This window comes from Drosophila miranda, chromosome 3, assembly GCF_003369915.1.
Source record: "Drosophila miranda strain MSH22 chromosome 3, D.miranda_PacBio2.1, whole genome shotgun sequence".
In the NCBI taxonomy this organism is placed as follows: Eukaryota; Metazoa; Arthropoda; class Insecta; order Diptera; family Drosophilidae; genus Drosophila; species Drosophila miranda.
Genome location: NC_046676.1, coordinates 23,157,382 through 23,171,126, shown reverse-complemented (window position 1 = coordinate 23,171,126; position 13,745 = coordinate 23,157,382). Strand labels below are relative to the sequence as shown.

At 44.1% G+C, this 13,745-nt stretch overlaps 6 protein-coding genes and 1 long non-coding RNA gene across 10 annotated transcripts; 3 read left to right on the top strand and 4 right to left on the bottom strand.

The window, feature by feature from the left end:
• Position 1: 1 nt before the first annotated feature.
• Positions 2-2,172, top strand: LOC108160614. Of its 3 annotated transcripts, XM_017294729.2 has the most exons (4): positions 469-848; positions 893-943; positions 1,088-1,662; positions 1,742-2,172. In XM_017294729.2, exons 1-3 carry the CDS (start codon positions 775-777, stop codon positions 1,338-1,340), a joined length of 378 nt encoding a protein of 125 aa, XP_017150218.1. In that variant the 5' UTR covers positions 469-774; the 3' UTR covers positions 1,341-1,662; positions 1,742-2,172. The 3 variants fall into 3 exon arrangements, 2 of the variants coding, with proteins under 2 accessions (XP_017150218.1, XP_017150219.1); XM_017294730.2 differs by lacking the exon at positions 893-943; XR_004472611.1 differs by lacking the exons at positions 469-848; positions 1,088-1,662; positions 1,742-2,172 and adding an exon at positions 2-462 and having other exon boundaries at positions 893-1,081.
• On the bottom strand, positions 1,858-2,628 carry LOC108160613 (DNA replication inhibitor plutonium). The gene is made up of 3 exons (XM_017294727.2): positions 2,533-2,628; positions 2,076-2,474; positions 1,858-2,018 (listed from the first exon to the last, which is right to left on the bottom strand). The coding sequence occupies exons 1-3, from the start codon at positions 2,546-2,548 to the stop codon at positions 1,915-1,917; spliced, it is 519 nt and encodes a 172-aa protein (XP_017150216.1). The 5' UTR covers positions 2,549-2,628; the 3' UTR covers positions 1,858-1,914.
• A 423-nt stretch (positions 2,629-3,051) lies between these two features.
• LOC108160679 (40S ribosomal protein S18) lies at positions 3,052-4,022 on the top strand. Its single transcript, XM_033392490.1, has 3 exons — positions 3,052-3,174; positions 3,400-3,585; positions 3,649-4,022. Exons 1-3 carry the CDS (start codon positions 3,172-3,174, stop codon positions 3,916-3,918), a joined length of 459 nt encoding a protein of 152 aa, XP_033248381.1. The 5' UTR covers positions 3,052-3,171; the 3' UTR covers positions 3,919-4,022.
• LOC108160680 lies at positions 3,814-4,604 on the bottom strand. The gene is made up of 2 exons (XR_001775429.2): positions 4,485-4,604; positions 3,814-4,428 (listed from the first exon to the last, which is right to left on the bottom strand). It is a non-coding gene; the product is annotated as an uncharacterized LOC108160680 (long non-coding RNA).
• A 2,657-nt stretch (positions 4,605-7,261) lies between these two features.
• On the top strand, positions 7,262-13,028 carry LOC108160536 (ATPase inhibitor mai-2, mitochondrial). The gene is made up of 4 exons (XM_017294598.2): positions 7,262-7,337; positions 7,596-7,666; positions 7,981-8,122; positions 12,873-13,028. The coding sequence occupies exons 2-4, from the start codon at positions 7,617-7,619 to the stop codon at positions 12,999-13,001; spliced, it is 321 nt and encodes a 106-aa protein (XP_017150087.1). The 5' UTR covers positions 7,262-7,337; positions 7,596-7,616; the 3' UTR covers positions 13,002-13,028.
• On the bottom strand, positions 8,146-9,613 carry LOC108160535 (protein yellow). The gene is made up of 2 exons (XM_017294597.2): positions 9,294-9,613; positions 8,146-9,236 (listed from the first exon to the last, which is right to left on the bottom strand). Exons 1-2 carry the CDS (start codon positions 9,517-9,519, stop codon positions 8,194-8,196), a joined length of 1,269 nt encoding a protein of 422 aa, XP_017150086.1. The 5' UTR covers positions 9,520-9,613; the 3' UTR covers positions 8,146-8,193.
• On the bottom strand, positions 10,407-12,655 carry LOC108160534 (major royal jelly protein 1). 2 transcript variants are annotated; one of them, XM_033390307.1, is made up of 4 exons: positions 12,493-12,655; positions 11,573-12,011; positions 10,752-11,501; positions 10,407-10,693 (listed from the first exon to the last, which is right to left on the bottom strand). In XM_033390307.1, exons 1-4 carry the CDS (start codon positions 12,567-12,569, stop codon positions 10,559-10,561), a joined length of 1,401 nt encoding a protein of 466 aa, XP_033246198.1. In that variant the 5' UTR covers positions 12,570-12,655; the 3' UTR covers positions 10,407-10,558. The 2 variants fall into 2 exon arrangements, with proteins under 2 accessions (XP_033246198.1, XP_017150085.1); XM_017294596.2 differs by having other exon boundaries at positions 12,433-12,654.
• Positions 13,029-13,745: the final 717 nt, after the last annotated feature.

Sequence of the window (13,745 nt, the reverse complement as noted above, 5' to 3'; positions counted from 1 at the left end):
CCCTGGGCCCTTATAAAGGTATATAGAAATCCAGTAAAAGCAAATATTTAAAATAAACCAGTCAAGGATTCACTAATCGGATAACATTATGTGGGCAGGCCTGAGAGATCTATCTATTCGTTATTCGTTAAAATATTCGTTATCGGCAACGATACTTTGCATTCGATTTTAATTCCGGCATCGATGACAGCATCGATATTGAGAAACTGCCACCACCAGCGATTTATCGAAGCACTGCCATCTCAATTGCGGAACAAAACAAAATAATCTTTTTATTAGATTTTCCCGTGGACGGCCGTTTTAAAGACCAGCGGCGCCTTTTGGCGCAGTTGTGGCCCACTACTCCCTTCCTCAGCCCCCAGAAGACGAATTTCATTGAAAAACAATTGAAAAAGGAAGAAGAACAGACCCTGGACTGGGGGTGGGGGTGGAACACCGGCGTCTTCAGGATTCTGGCGTCTGGTGCGTGTGCCGTGGGGAATGGGGCCTGCTCCACCCCTGCCTGTACAAGTCCCGCGACCCCCTGCGTGTTGCCTGCCGCCTTCCTGCTGTTCTCGCGCCAGGAGCACATTGGCCGCATCTCGACCGAGTACAAGGTCAACAACGGGGGCTGCTCCCACCTGTGCCTGGCCCATCCTGGCAGACGGGGCATGACCTGTGCCTGAACCACCCACTACCAGCTGGCCAAGGACGGGGTCTCCTGCAAGAACTACATCATCTTCAGCCAGAGGAACAGCTTCGGCCGACTGCTGCCGAACACGACAGACTGCCCGAATGTGCCGCTGCCAGTGTCCGGCAAGAATTTCCGCGCCGTGGAATATGATCCGATCTCGCATTACATTTACTGGGTAAGGAGGATTAATATCCCTATCCCTTCTTTTTGTTTTTCCAGATCGAAGGCAGGAGTCACAGCATCAAGCGTTCTCTGGCAAATGGCACAAAGGTGAGCCTCTTGGCCAACTCCGGACAGCCGTTCGACATTGCAATCGACATCATTGGGCGGCTGCTCTTCTGGACCTGCTCCTACTCCAACATCATTAACGTGACCATTCGCACAATTGTATTCCTAAAACGTTGCCTCTTTTAGCTTCCTGGGTGAATCCGTAGGCGTCAACGACACCGGGGACTCGGAAAAACCTGGCCCCATTGCCACCTTGGAGAGATTTATGTACTGGCTGGAGGACAAGCCGGAGTGGAACGATGGCTGTCAACGGCGTTGTTCCGTGGAGCTGCATCGTCTGTCGCAGTTCACCGACATCCGGGCCGTGTGGACACCGGATGCAAAAGTGCTGCGCAATCACACGTGTCTTCACAGTAGCCCAAATTGTTTCCACAACTGAGTAGCCAGCGGGGTGTGACACGGAGTACTCACGACGTCTGCTCGTGCCCCAAGCATCTGATGCTACTGGGGGACAAGCAGAACTACGGCGTGTATCCGGCCAGATAATTTTAAGTGGCCGGAGTAGTGACATGAGCAACGACTGTATATCCGCCTTCTGGCGCTGTGACTAAATGACTGCCCGGAGGATCAGTTCTGCTGACAGCCGAGGGCAGCGACAAGGCTCTGATATGCGATGGTACCACCTGCGACAACTGTGATAACATCCACGATGGGGCCGACTGCTGCAAGCGTCCAAGAGACATTCAGTGTCCCATTAACAAGTTGAGTGGAAAGACACGACGTCTGCCCAAGTTCTTAAACTAACAATATATTACTATTTGCCTGATATTTTTTTTGCAGGGCGGCGAATGGCCCTGCCTTGGATATTCTTGCACATCGAGCCAAAGAATCGAGCGCAAATGGCTCCATCGAAGAAATTAAATAAGGCAGTAGGCATATCCAAAAATAATGAATAATGACATGAATAATAATAATTTTATTGTTGTTATGGTCTTGCAGTTTTTCAAAGGCAGTTAGCGGAAGCGATGATGGATAAAGGTGGGCTGAGAGGACTGCATTTGTTGATCTATCTTCTTAGCCTTTTCCACCATTTCGTGCAAATCGTATACGCCAAGACCTATTAAAAAGAAAGCATATGAGCGAATATATACAAATGTATATGCTATGAACTTACCGTGCACCGTCTGATCGTGCTCACCACTTGAATCCACTTTCATAAAGTATTCTTCAATATCGACATGGCTTTGCATTGCGGCTACACAAGAGGCGGGAATAAGCGAAGACAGATTAAAATCCTTGTAGGAACGGCGTTGCAGTAGCTCACGAACTAAAGGACAATTTCCAGAGTATGTGGCCAAGGTTAATGCATTTTGTCCAAAGTAATTAACCGCGTAAATATTAGCTCCAAACTCCAAAAGAGTGCGAGCGCATTCCAAGCGCCCCAAATAGCAAGCCTTCAGCAAGGCCGTGTTCCCGTACTTGTCCAGTTCCTCCACATTGTACTCTCGGTTGCGCGCCATAGTGCAAATGATGCGCAAGGACACCAAATCGTTTTGTCCAACGCAGTTGAGAGCTAAAATATTTCATACTGTATAAGTGCACTTATTATCATATTATTATCATTAATTTACCATTCATTCCAGGCATCTTTATAACGGCACTTCACAGAAAACCAGGGCTGGGCTAGTCGGGCTATATCGGTATATAATGGTATATTTAGTCAATTTCATCAAGCTATTAAATTTCATTTTCAAAGGTATATAGAAATCCAATAAAAGCAAGTGGTTACAATAAGCCAGTAAAGTAGAAAATTGATTCATTAATTGACTAAAACTATGAGGGCATGGTTGAAAGTTCTATACAGCTAGTAATATTCGACGGAATATCAATATCGAGGAATGTTGTTTCCAATTCTTGACGGAAAACGATTAACCTATTATAAGCCAAGGGGGTATATTCCACCGAATATAATGAAAATTGACTCATTTTAGCGCAGTTCAGGTGAAAGATATCGTGGTGTTTTTTCAAGTTTAGAGGAAAGAAGAATTTACAATCGTTAATATTTTCAGCCATTTACCTGAGGGGGCTGAAGTGGGCTAAGTTCGTCAGTATATTTACGGTATATTTTTATAATTTTGGTATATTTCTGATGGTCAGACCCTATATTTTTGTCGGAATACCGCGGTCACACTGCAACCAACGTCAAGACGACATCCGTTTTCTTTCTCTTTCTTTCCAATTCGAGAATTTGTCTCATACAAACGGCAAAAATGGTGCGTCGTCGAAAAAATTTGCAATATCTCGGTGCATCAAAGAACAAAACCATTAGGCTGAAGTGAAATTGTTCAGTGCATAGCATGAAGTATGCAATGACAAGTTTATGCTGCATTAAAACAGCCTAACAAGGGCAAAACTTTTGCTGCGAAAATGACATTGCCAATTTCTGTTTCCTTTGTTTGTGTTTCGTGTAATGCAACTTTTGCCTTTGTTTTTTGCAGTCGCTCGTTATCCCAGAGAAGTTCCAGCACATCCTTCGTATCATGAATACGAACATTGATGGCAAGCGCAAAGTTGGTATTGCCATGACCGCCATCAAGGGTGTGGGTCGTCGCTACTCCAACATTGTGCTGAAGAAGGCCGATGTGGATCTCACCAAGCGTGCCGGTGAATGCACTGAGGAGGAGGTAAGCCAACACCGTAGACTTTTCGAACGCCAACTAATAGAATTTTCTTCATTTCGCTTTTAGGTCGACAAGGTTGTCACCATCATCACCAACCCTCTGCAGTACAAAGTGCCCAACTGGTTCCTCAACAGACAGAAGGACATCATCGATGGCAAGTACTGGCAGCTGACTTCTTCCAACTTGGACTCCAAGCTGCGTGATGATTTGGAGCGTTTGAAGAAGATCCGCTCCCATCGCGGTCTGCGTCACTACTGGGGCCTGCGTGTCCGTGGTCAGCACACCAAGACAACTGGTCGTCGCGGTCGCACTGTGGGTGTGTCCAAGAAGAAGTAAGCTGCCAACGTTCCCCACAGTGAGATCGCTGATTCTACTTTAACTTTTACAAAAACCCCAAAAATAAATGGAAAAAACGGAAACTGGAACGTTTTAGTGCGGAATTAATGTGTAGTGTTTTTGTTTCGTATTTGTGTATTGTAATTCAAGTGTGCGTTTGCAAACAAAAGTAATCTAACATTCTTGATATACCTGCGGCAAGAAACAAATTCTAGAGGAGCATCATCCTCTTGCGGTTTTTTTAATTGCCATTATCGTTATCATTGTGGGGCCCACCATTTTGTTTATTCTTCCGTTCTTCCTTCCAAAACTTCAGTCTAATCCAGCAATTCTTAGAGCCTGACACTATGTGCACGGCATTATTACTTTCGTCTCTCTCTGGCTGGACGAACTTCCATGGTTCGTAATTTCGCAAAAACACACAAACCAGACCACATTCTCCGCGTATATAGCACAGGTAGTTACCAGCGCTGGAGGTATAATTTACAGGTACAATTTAATGTCCCAAATCTATCAGAAAAGTCAATCTGAGGGTTAGAATTTAGTGCAGATGTCTATAAACATACCATATCACAGTGGCATTCAGGGCATCAGAAATATTACCGAATTTTATATTGGAAAATAAGGTATGGAATGCAAAATGTAATGATTATGCATAACTCGATGACAAGACAGACATTTGAAATTCATTCACATTCGTCTATAATATTATTTTTAAAATAAAACGCCGATATGTTTCACTTATCGCCCAAAAGTACCGATGCATCGATATCAACTCGATTATTATTGAGAGTATCTATCGAGAAATGGGCAGCACTGTCCCACAACATGGACACAGAATGAGCAACAAAAAAAAGGTAAAAGGATATTTCAAGGTAAATCAACGATATTTTGCAGTTAGTGGCCTTCTCACAGAGACCAAGAATAGTTATCGGCATCGAGATATATATACAGCTTTGAAAATTTAAATCCAATAGAAGCTAGTATTTAAAATAAGACAGTCAACTAGAAAATTGATTCATTAATCGGATAAAATTATGTGGGCATGGCTGAGAGATCCATCTAGCTAATAATATTCGACGGAATATAAAAATCGAGGAATATGCATAATGGAACTTGAATTCGACAGCATATTTACGGTATATTTTTTAAATCCAACGGTATGTTTCGGTGCTGTTCTGAGGGTCATACTGTAGACATACTGGTTTTCGCCGCGCTCCCATGTGGTGTTTTTTAGTGCTAAATGGTATTTTTGTCATTTATTAATTTCATTTTCAATGTTATATAGAAATCCAATAAATGCAAGTATTTTGAATAGACCAATCATGTAAAGAATTGATTCATCAATCGTACAAAATTGAGTGGGCATGGCTTAATGTTCCATATAGATAGTATTATTCAACGGAACAAAGAATTGGTCGTTTTTTGAATCGAATTTGAGTTCGCCGCAGTTCGCTTTGGCAGCAATGAGTCCCATTCCATACACAAACATGTTGCTAATTCCATGCACACATACCCTGGGGAAATGGATGATATAGAATTGCGGAAATGTGTTTCATCCCATGCTCTAATTAATGCAGAAACTAGTCAGTATCAATTTAAACGATATTTTGCAATTAGTGGTCTTCTTACAGAGACAAAGAATCGCTACAGGGATCAGGTTTTCTATACAAATATCTAATCAAATGCATGAATAGACCAAAAAAATGCAATCTAAAACAAGGCCTTTATTAATAACATTTGAAAGCAGCTTGGAAAACAGTATCTTTATATAATATTCACGAAATAGGGTATACAAACGCCCATACCCTGGTTGACAACAAATGAGTCTGCAAATACCATGACGTCACAACCTGCGACTATTGAACATTTTTGTTGAAATCGTGTTTTTGTCAAAACAAAAAACATGCAAGTACTTAAAAATAGTTAATCTTGATCAAAATTGTTTCAGCAATCATATAAAATTATCTGGGCAAAACTGAGAGATCTATATAGCTGGGAATATTCGACGGAAGAAAGATTAACCAAGAATTAGTCGTCATAACCGGTTGACAACAGTGAGTCCCATTCTATACACACATACCCTGGGGGAATGGATGTTATAGAATTGTGAATGTGTTTGTCATCCCAGGCAAAAACAATTTATTTTCAATATATTTTAATATTAATCAATATTATTTAATATTATTTTCAATATTTCAACGATATTTTAAAGCTTATTGTCTTCTTGCAGAGACCAAGAATAGGTATCAGGATCGAGATATATATACAAAATACTCATCATATACATGAATATGTCTAAAAAATGTCAATTTGAGAAAAGGTTACTAGTTACGTTTTCTCTTCATATCAATATTAATACTTTCATATACAATTAACAAAATAGGGTATACAAAAGCGTATACTACGGCTTACACGCAATATAGCGACTCTTTTTTTGTTGAACTTTTTCGTTTAAGCCTTTTTTAACAATAAATACAATAAAAGCAACGGTAAAAAACTATCCAATCTTGTAGAAAATTTATTCATCAATGGGATAAAACTATGTGGGCATTGCTTAGAGATTTAGTTTGTCAGCATTATTCAATGGAATATCAAAATTGAGCAATATGAACGAATTTCCTTTTTCGTTTGTCTTGATTGACCTATTTCGCTACTTGTTTTTTGTTTGACTTATTTCGCTAAAACCTCTTTTTACGCAAAATGCAATAAAAGCAAGTATTAAGAATACACCAGTTAAGTAGAAAAATGATTTACCAATCGTATAAAACTATGTGGGCATGGCTAAATATTCTATATAGCTAATAATATTCGACGGAATCTCTAAATTGAGCAATATGGTGTCCAATCCTTGACGGAGAACTATTAACCTATTAAAAGCCAAGGGGGTATCTCAATTTTCCACCGAAAATAATGAAAATTTAATTATGTTAGCGAAGTTCAGGTGAAAAATATAGTTGTTTTTTTTTAAGTTCAGATGAAAGATTGCATGAATCTACAAGAAGAATTTACAATCGTTAATATTTTCCGCCATTTACCTCAAGTAGTTGAACTATTTAAATAGGGGGGCTTTAGTGGGCTAAGGCAAGTTTTTCATCATACGAGACGCTATTGTTGGTGAGGAACCAACATTGATTCAAAAATAATCAAAGTCAAGTATTTCAAATAAGCCTGTCGAGTAGAAAATAGATTCATTAATTGGATAAAATTATGTGGGCAGGGCTGAGAGATCTAGATAGCTAGTAATATTGGAGGGAATATCAAAAGCGAGGAATGTAGAGCTTAAATTAGTTGGTATATTCTTCAAATGAGATGGTATGTTTCGGTATGTTTCTGTGGGTCAGACCGTATATTTTATGGAAAGGTCACCTTACTAGAAAGCTCAAACTTGCGCCATACAATTTTGCGAAAAAAATCAAGTAAGTTAGTGGCGCCGGCATTTTATTATATTTATATATGTAAGGGAAGCCATTTGTTTGTGAAATATTAGCTTGTGCGTATATGCATGGCTCTTTTTGTGTAAACAAAAGGCAAAGACATTCGCTATCCTATCTATAGACGAGTCTTTGTTCAACTTTGCTATTTTCAAAGTTGAATGCACTCCAATTTCGATGGCGGTCGCTATGGAGTAAACTGCAACTCATGGGGCTTACTAATGAACTGTTGAATCTTTTCAGATCGTCCAATAAAAACTAAGAATGTTCGTTGTACGTCGTAGCGTTTCCCGCCTCTACCCCGCCGGGCTCCAGTAAGTATTTAGTTGTTTCTAAACTGCTAATTAGCTGACATACCAACGTTAATATACATTTTCTGGGTGGATGGGAAGGAGACTTTCCGACCAATTGTTATGTATGTATGCTCCGAATGGCAGTTTTCGTCAATATGCGATAAGATAAACAATTTCGAATTAAATGGCTTTACGTTTGACCCCGAAACAGCGGCCGGCTTTCCCTCTGTCCGCCTGTGTTTGTGTGTGTATGTGTGTGTGTGTATACGGTTACTTCATTTGTTGCGTAACACTTTTCAAAGAACTGATTGGACTATCATTTGATTCTCCTGCAGGGTGGCCAAGATGAGTAGCCAGCTGGGTGATCTCGGCAGTGGAGCCGGCAAGGGCGGTGGCGGCGGTGGCTCCATCCGCGAGGCTGGCGGCGCTTTTGGCAAGATGGAGGCCGCCCGCGAGGAGGAGTACTTCTACAAGAAGGTGAGTGGAACGAGAAAAACAAGCAAATTCTTATCAGTTTTATTTGGAAGCAAGACTAACGACAATCCCAATTAATAGCACGGCCCGCCGCTTAGCAGCTCTTGAACCCCGCATTTCTGTATGCGAAAGTTGATCTCTTTGAAGTTGAGTCCGGCCCCAAATGCTTTTTGCAATCGGTTCGATAGTGCCCATAGCTCCTCTTTGCCCTCGTGATTCCGCACGATTTTTAGACCGCTCATGAACTGGAGTCGCTCCTCATCCTCGATGAGCATGACCAGATTCTGATGCGTGTAGGGTGTTTGGGTGTTCCAGGCCAGAATGCTGGCTGGCTTTACCAGGCCACAGAGCAGCATTCCCGTCTCGCTCATGGCAGCAGCCACACACTGACTGCCCCGCTTCCCCAGGACCACAAACTGATCCAGAGCGGCGCTCACGTCGTTCAGCTTCCAGTTGCTGCCGTTGTTGACCACGTCCAGGGGGATGGCCATCTGCCATTCGCTGGAGAGGGAGTGGAAGTACATCATTCGCTTCACGCCCAAGGCATGCGGCGTTAGAGTGGTCGACACAGTGCCGTCCCACAGCTGGAAGCTATCTCCCGCGATGGTGAATGTTCCGAAATCGGGATGCGGATAGGTATACTTGTTCTCGATGCGCCACGACTGCTGGGCGGCCACATCGTACACCACAATTCCGTCTCCGATAGAGTCCGCCATGTACACAAATCCCACATCGCAATTGCGCGAATCCAGCTCAATGGTGGGCGATACAAAACGGCTGACGCCCTCCTTGTAGAGGCGTTTCGGCATGCGGTACTGATGCACCACTTGGCCATTCTCCAGATCAATGGCATACAATTGCGGGGCACACAGCTGAACAAAGTCGATCTCGCCGCTGTCCAGGATCCACAGCCGTCCGCAGTCGTCTATCTGAGTCCTGTAGACAGAGGTCAGGCCGTTACAGTCGGCGCCGTGAGTCTTGTGCCACTCGTAACTGGGGTAGGCTTGGAGAAGGGTCCCATTTGGTTTCATCTCGTTGGTCACATAGGCCAGGGAATAGGGCACACCCTTGGCAAAGCGCGGAATGGTCACAAAGATTGAGGGCGTTGGATCGCCATCTGAACAAAAGGGATGCAATCAGAGCTGTCTTATGGGAATTTTGTCTCGAGTCTTACGCTTATAGTACACGTCTACATCGATGGGAATCACATTGGCGGGATCGTAGAGACCTTCACGCAGCACTCTATCCCGCTCGAGGTCCGAGGGAAAGGCCAACTCCAGATTGTATGCCTGATACACACTGTCCAAGGCCTGGGCCTGCACATGCTGTGCGGATGCAGCCAGCAGGAACCTGAGGCAGAAGCAGACGCAGAAGCCGAAAGTTATCAAATGCTGTACCATGCTGTAATCCTTTCACTTTCGCGAGATGTGTGCTTCACTCCAACTCCAAACAGAGACTGCGCATGCGCCGCCACTTACTGGCCCATGTCTTTCTAATCCGTCTCCGTCTACCACCACCAGCAGGCCAATCGGGTCAACTTTTGCAACTGGTTTAATTGCACACAAACATTGTGCATTGAAATTCTCGTTGACTTGACTGTAGCTTGTATTTGTGTCCATATTTCAAAAAACGAGTTCCTAGTGCTGGATAATTATGCACTCCACCCATTTTGGCTTCCACAGCCATGCGCCATGACGTCCAAACGGTTCATTGGCCCATTAATTGTTATCAATTGTCCATTAGTTATTAAATTCGATTTACAATCCAGTTTCGGTTTTGTCAGCAGACAAATCGCACAAATCTGGAACAGCTATGACCAGCGGCGGGGCGTCAATAGGTACCCCTTTTTCAATCATGTTGAGACAACGCCGCTGCTGAAACCACAGTGAAAACCTTGCATAATCATCTGGCGATAACCACGAACCTGAACTTTGCGACAATTGTGGTGCCGCAAGAGACTCGTAATTGAATAACTCGAGTACATACAGTGGAGTCTGGCATGAAACTAATTTTGTTACGTTACCATATCAGATGCATGTATTATATGATAGGCCTTATTTATCAGTATTATATAAAGTTTAAAGATGCGACTGTCAGGATGAGATTATCCGGAGTTCAAGCCTAGGTCTTGTGGCTACTACTCGAATCAACCAGTTTTAGTCGGGTAGTAGTATGTTTCAGCACTTATCAATCAAATAATCTCGTACCATTATAAAAAATATGATTTTATATGACAATTGGTACAATGTACGCCGTAAAGTGATGTGGGTCGAATCGTTCCCTATCCGATCATACACCCATCAAATCTGGAAAGTGTTTCTGGAGTCTTCCTTTGAAAATAAGGACCACATTGCATAAGGGATATGTTTTTGTAACTTGGTCCAAAGCACGAATTAAGTAAGGGGCTATAACGAGTTATATTAGCCATTGATTTCCCCCTCATGGTTTGAACACCAGTCGGTTGGAGAGCTCATCATCGCTGGCAAAGAACACGCCGCCCTGGACATCATCCAGTTTGCGGCGCAATATCCGGAAGTTTACTTCGTTGGAGTTCAGTGTGCCCGCAGAAATTTTCTGCAACAAAGAGTTATATTTGGTCAATCCACAAGAGTTAGCCATGCTATCCACTTACCTGAAAGCGGTTGGAGAGCAGCCAAAGCTCCTCGTAGCCGGCCGGATTGCGGACCACCTTCATGCCGCTGACGAATTGCAGATCCTCGGACTTGGCTGGCAGGGCGCCAAAGTTCCGCGAGCTGTAGGGTGTGTTGACGTTCCACACAAACAGTTTGATGGGATTGAAAGTGACGCAGTAGACATTGTTCATGCTGTCGATGGCCGAGGCGGCGCACTCGCTCTTGCGCCTGCCCAGTAGCTTAAACTGATCCGCCATGGCCTCCACTCCGCTCGCCCAGTTCTCCCTTCGGTTGAGCACACTTAGGGGCACGGCATACTCTCCAACGCTGGCCAGCGGATGGAAGTATAGGTTGCGCTTGTCGTTGTTCACCGAGAAGAGACCATCCATCAGGTCGAAGCTCTCGTCGGCAATCGTGTGGCGCCCGTAGTCCGGATCGGGGTACATGAAGCGGTTCTCGGCTCGCCAGGCAGTATTCGCCTGGTGGTCGTACACGACCAGTCCGTGGTAGCTGACATCAGCAATGTAGATCATGGTGCGGCTGCAAGAGCCGCGTGGTGGTGGATCTTGCACCAGGACACTCGGCGTGATGAAGAGCGAGCCCCGTGGAATGTAGGTGTCGTTGGGGAAACGGTAGCGGTGCAGGAGGCTATCGGTTTTCAGGTCGAACTGCAGCAGCTGTGGTGGGCACAGCTGATCGGTTCCAATTATGCCCGAGTCGATCACCCACATCTGATTGCACTCAGTGATCTGGCGGAGAGAGGAGTTTCTGTTTTAACGAACATTCAATTCGTAGTAGGATCGTAGCATTAACTACTTACAGCCACACGGAAGGCCGAGGTGATCAGATCACAGTTTTCGCCATGGCCGTTGTGCCAGGAGTAGCTGGGATAGGGCTGCAGCAGAGGGCCTTTCCCTCCCACTTGATCGGAGACTGTAGCCAGCGTGTAGGGGATGCCGTTGGCGAATCTCGGAATCGTTGTGAACACCCGCACCATGCCATTGGCCATATGCTGCGCCTGCACATCGATGGGGGTCCCGTTCTCGGGCACCAGATTTCCAGCTGTCTGCGCGTCCTGCCGATCCTGGGCAGTTGGGAAGCCGTACTCCAGCTGCTGCCATTGCAAAAGCGGCTCTACAGTGCGCACTGGACGGGGTGGCCGTGGTCCGCCTGCGCTGTTGTAGGCCGAATGGGCCAGGGTCAGCGAGAGGGCGATCAGCAAGAGCCGGAGATGCTCCATTCTGTAGCTCGGCTGTGGGCTAAATGCTTTAGTCCGTCAATGAGGGGCCTCTTATCAACTTTGGCTTGACTTTGAATAATTTTTGGGGACCTGATAAGTGTTAGGGGAAAAGCGAGAGCAGCGCGGAAACGTATAATCGAAAGGGAGAGCTTTGTCTAGCTGTTGTTGACTCTCAATTAGTCTTGTTTGAGTTCCACAGAATATGGAATTTTATTGTATTTAATATTTGGCCAGATGCGGCCTGAAATGCGCAATAATATTATACACTGACCCCAATCTTTCCCGAACACTTTCTTTGCCACCTTTTGCTTGCTCGTCGGATCGGCGATGCCAGTTGACAGTCGTGCGGCCAACTATAAACTGAAAACTGGCTCAGACGATGAGCACGCGCAGAACAGACACTACACCTATAGGTGATGCTGAGACACACAGATACACACCTGGTTCAGGTTCTTAAACCCGGCAGATGGTTTATCCCAAGCCACTTTTAACGCACTTACAACAACACTTTGGCTTGCTTCGATCTCTTCTCTTGTGTGCCAGAGCTTTGGTTTCCCAAGGGTAAGGTAATTTGCATTAGCCTGACGTGCTAAAAATGTGTGCTACCAAATATTTGCTCGTGACATTGACGAAGCGGGGAATTGTAGACACTGTGGAGCGGCCAAAGCCTCTCGTCTTATATTGTGACCAAAGTAGGGACGGGGCAGGTGGCTAATGATGACAGGCAGCGTTGTCAATAATTGATGAGCGGCCCCGGTGGGGGGCCGGAACGGTCTAAGCTAACCCTTAATTAGCTTTTTTACGATTTGCTATTTTCAGTTCGAGTACAATATGTTCTAATCTTTTGTTATGCCTGTTTTTTGTTTGAAATTTATTGTAGCAAAAAAGCCAGTTGGAGAAATTGAAGAACGACCAGATCCACCAGGCCGAGTTCCACCATCAGCAGATCAAGGAACACGAGGAGGCCATTCAGCGCCACAAGAACTTCCTCGAGAACCTGCACAAGTGAGCGGCAGCTCGGAGAAAGCTCTCAAATCACACAGACACGTGATAAATCGAGACATTTACTTAAATGCATTTCACTCAATTGTATTTGTCCTATCTTATCCGATCAGTGCGCAGTTTATACACTCACCAATTTTCAATGTTTGTAAAATCTACATGAATTAAACACAGATATTTTAAAGGCTTTAATTAAACATTAATCTTACTCTAGTGATATGCCCACCCGCAGGTACGTCAACTCGGAAGCCAGTTCATGTTATTATCGGGCCTCGTGCTACAACTGGTTATGGGTTTAATACTACTACTACATATTATCGTAGTAGTGCCTTCATCAGAATGAGTATCTCCGGATTCTAATTGAGTTTTAAGTAGCTATACAGACTCTAAAGCTGCAGTGTGTTTAAGATGCCGCATTTCCATCTTTTGAAAAAACAAATTCCCCCAAACACAAGCTTGAGCTGATAAAAAAGCGAGTCATTCATTTATTAGCAAACTGGCTTAGCTTTCATTCAGTTTTTAAGACGTAAACATTTAGCAGTTTATTGTTATGTGAAGCCAATATTTCCATAATTTCCCATTGGTGAAACCAGGGAGTATTCATCTCTCGAGCAAAAAGATGTGCCGGAAAACGGAAAGATTACTGAAATCTCACAAAGGAGGACCAACCCATACCGAAATCGGCCAAAAGGGGTTGAAGTCAGTGATTGTAACTCTTAGATTACACCTCGCACACTTTAACAGACATCTA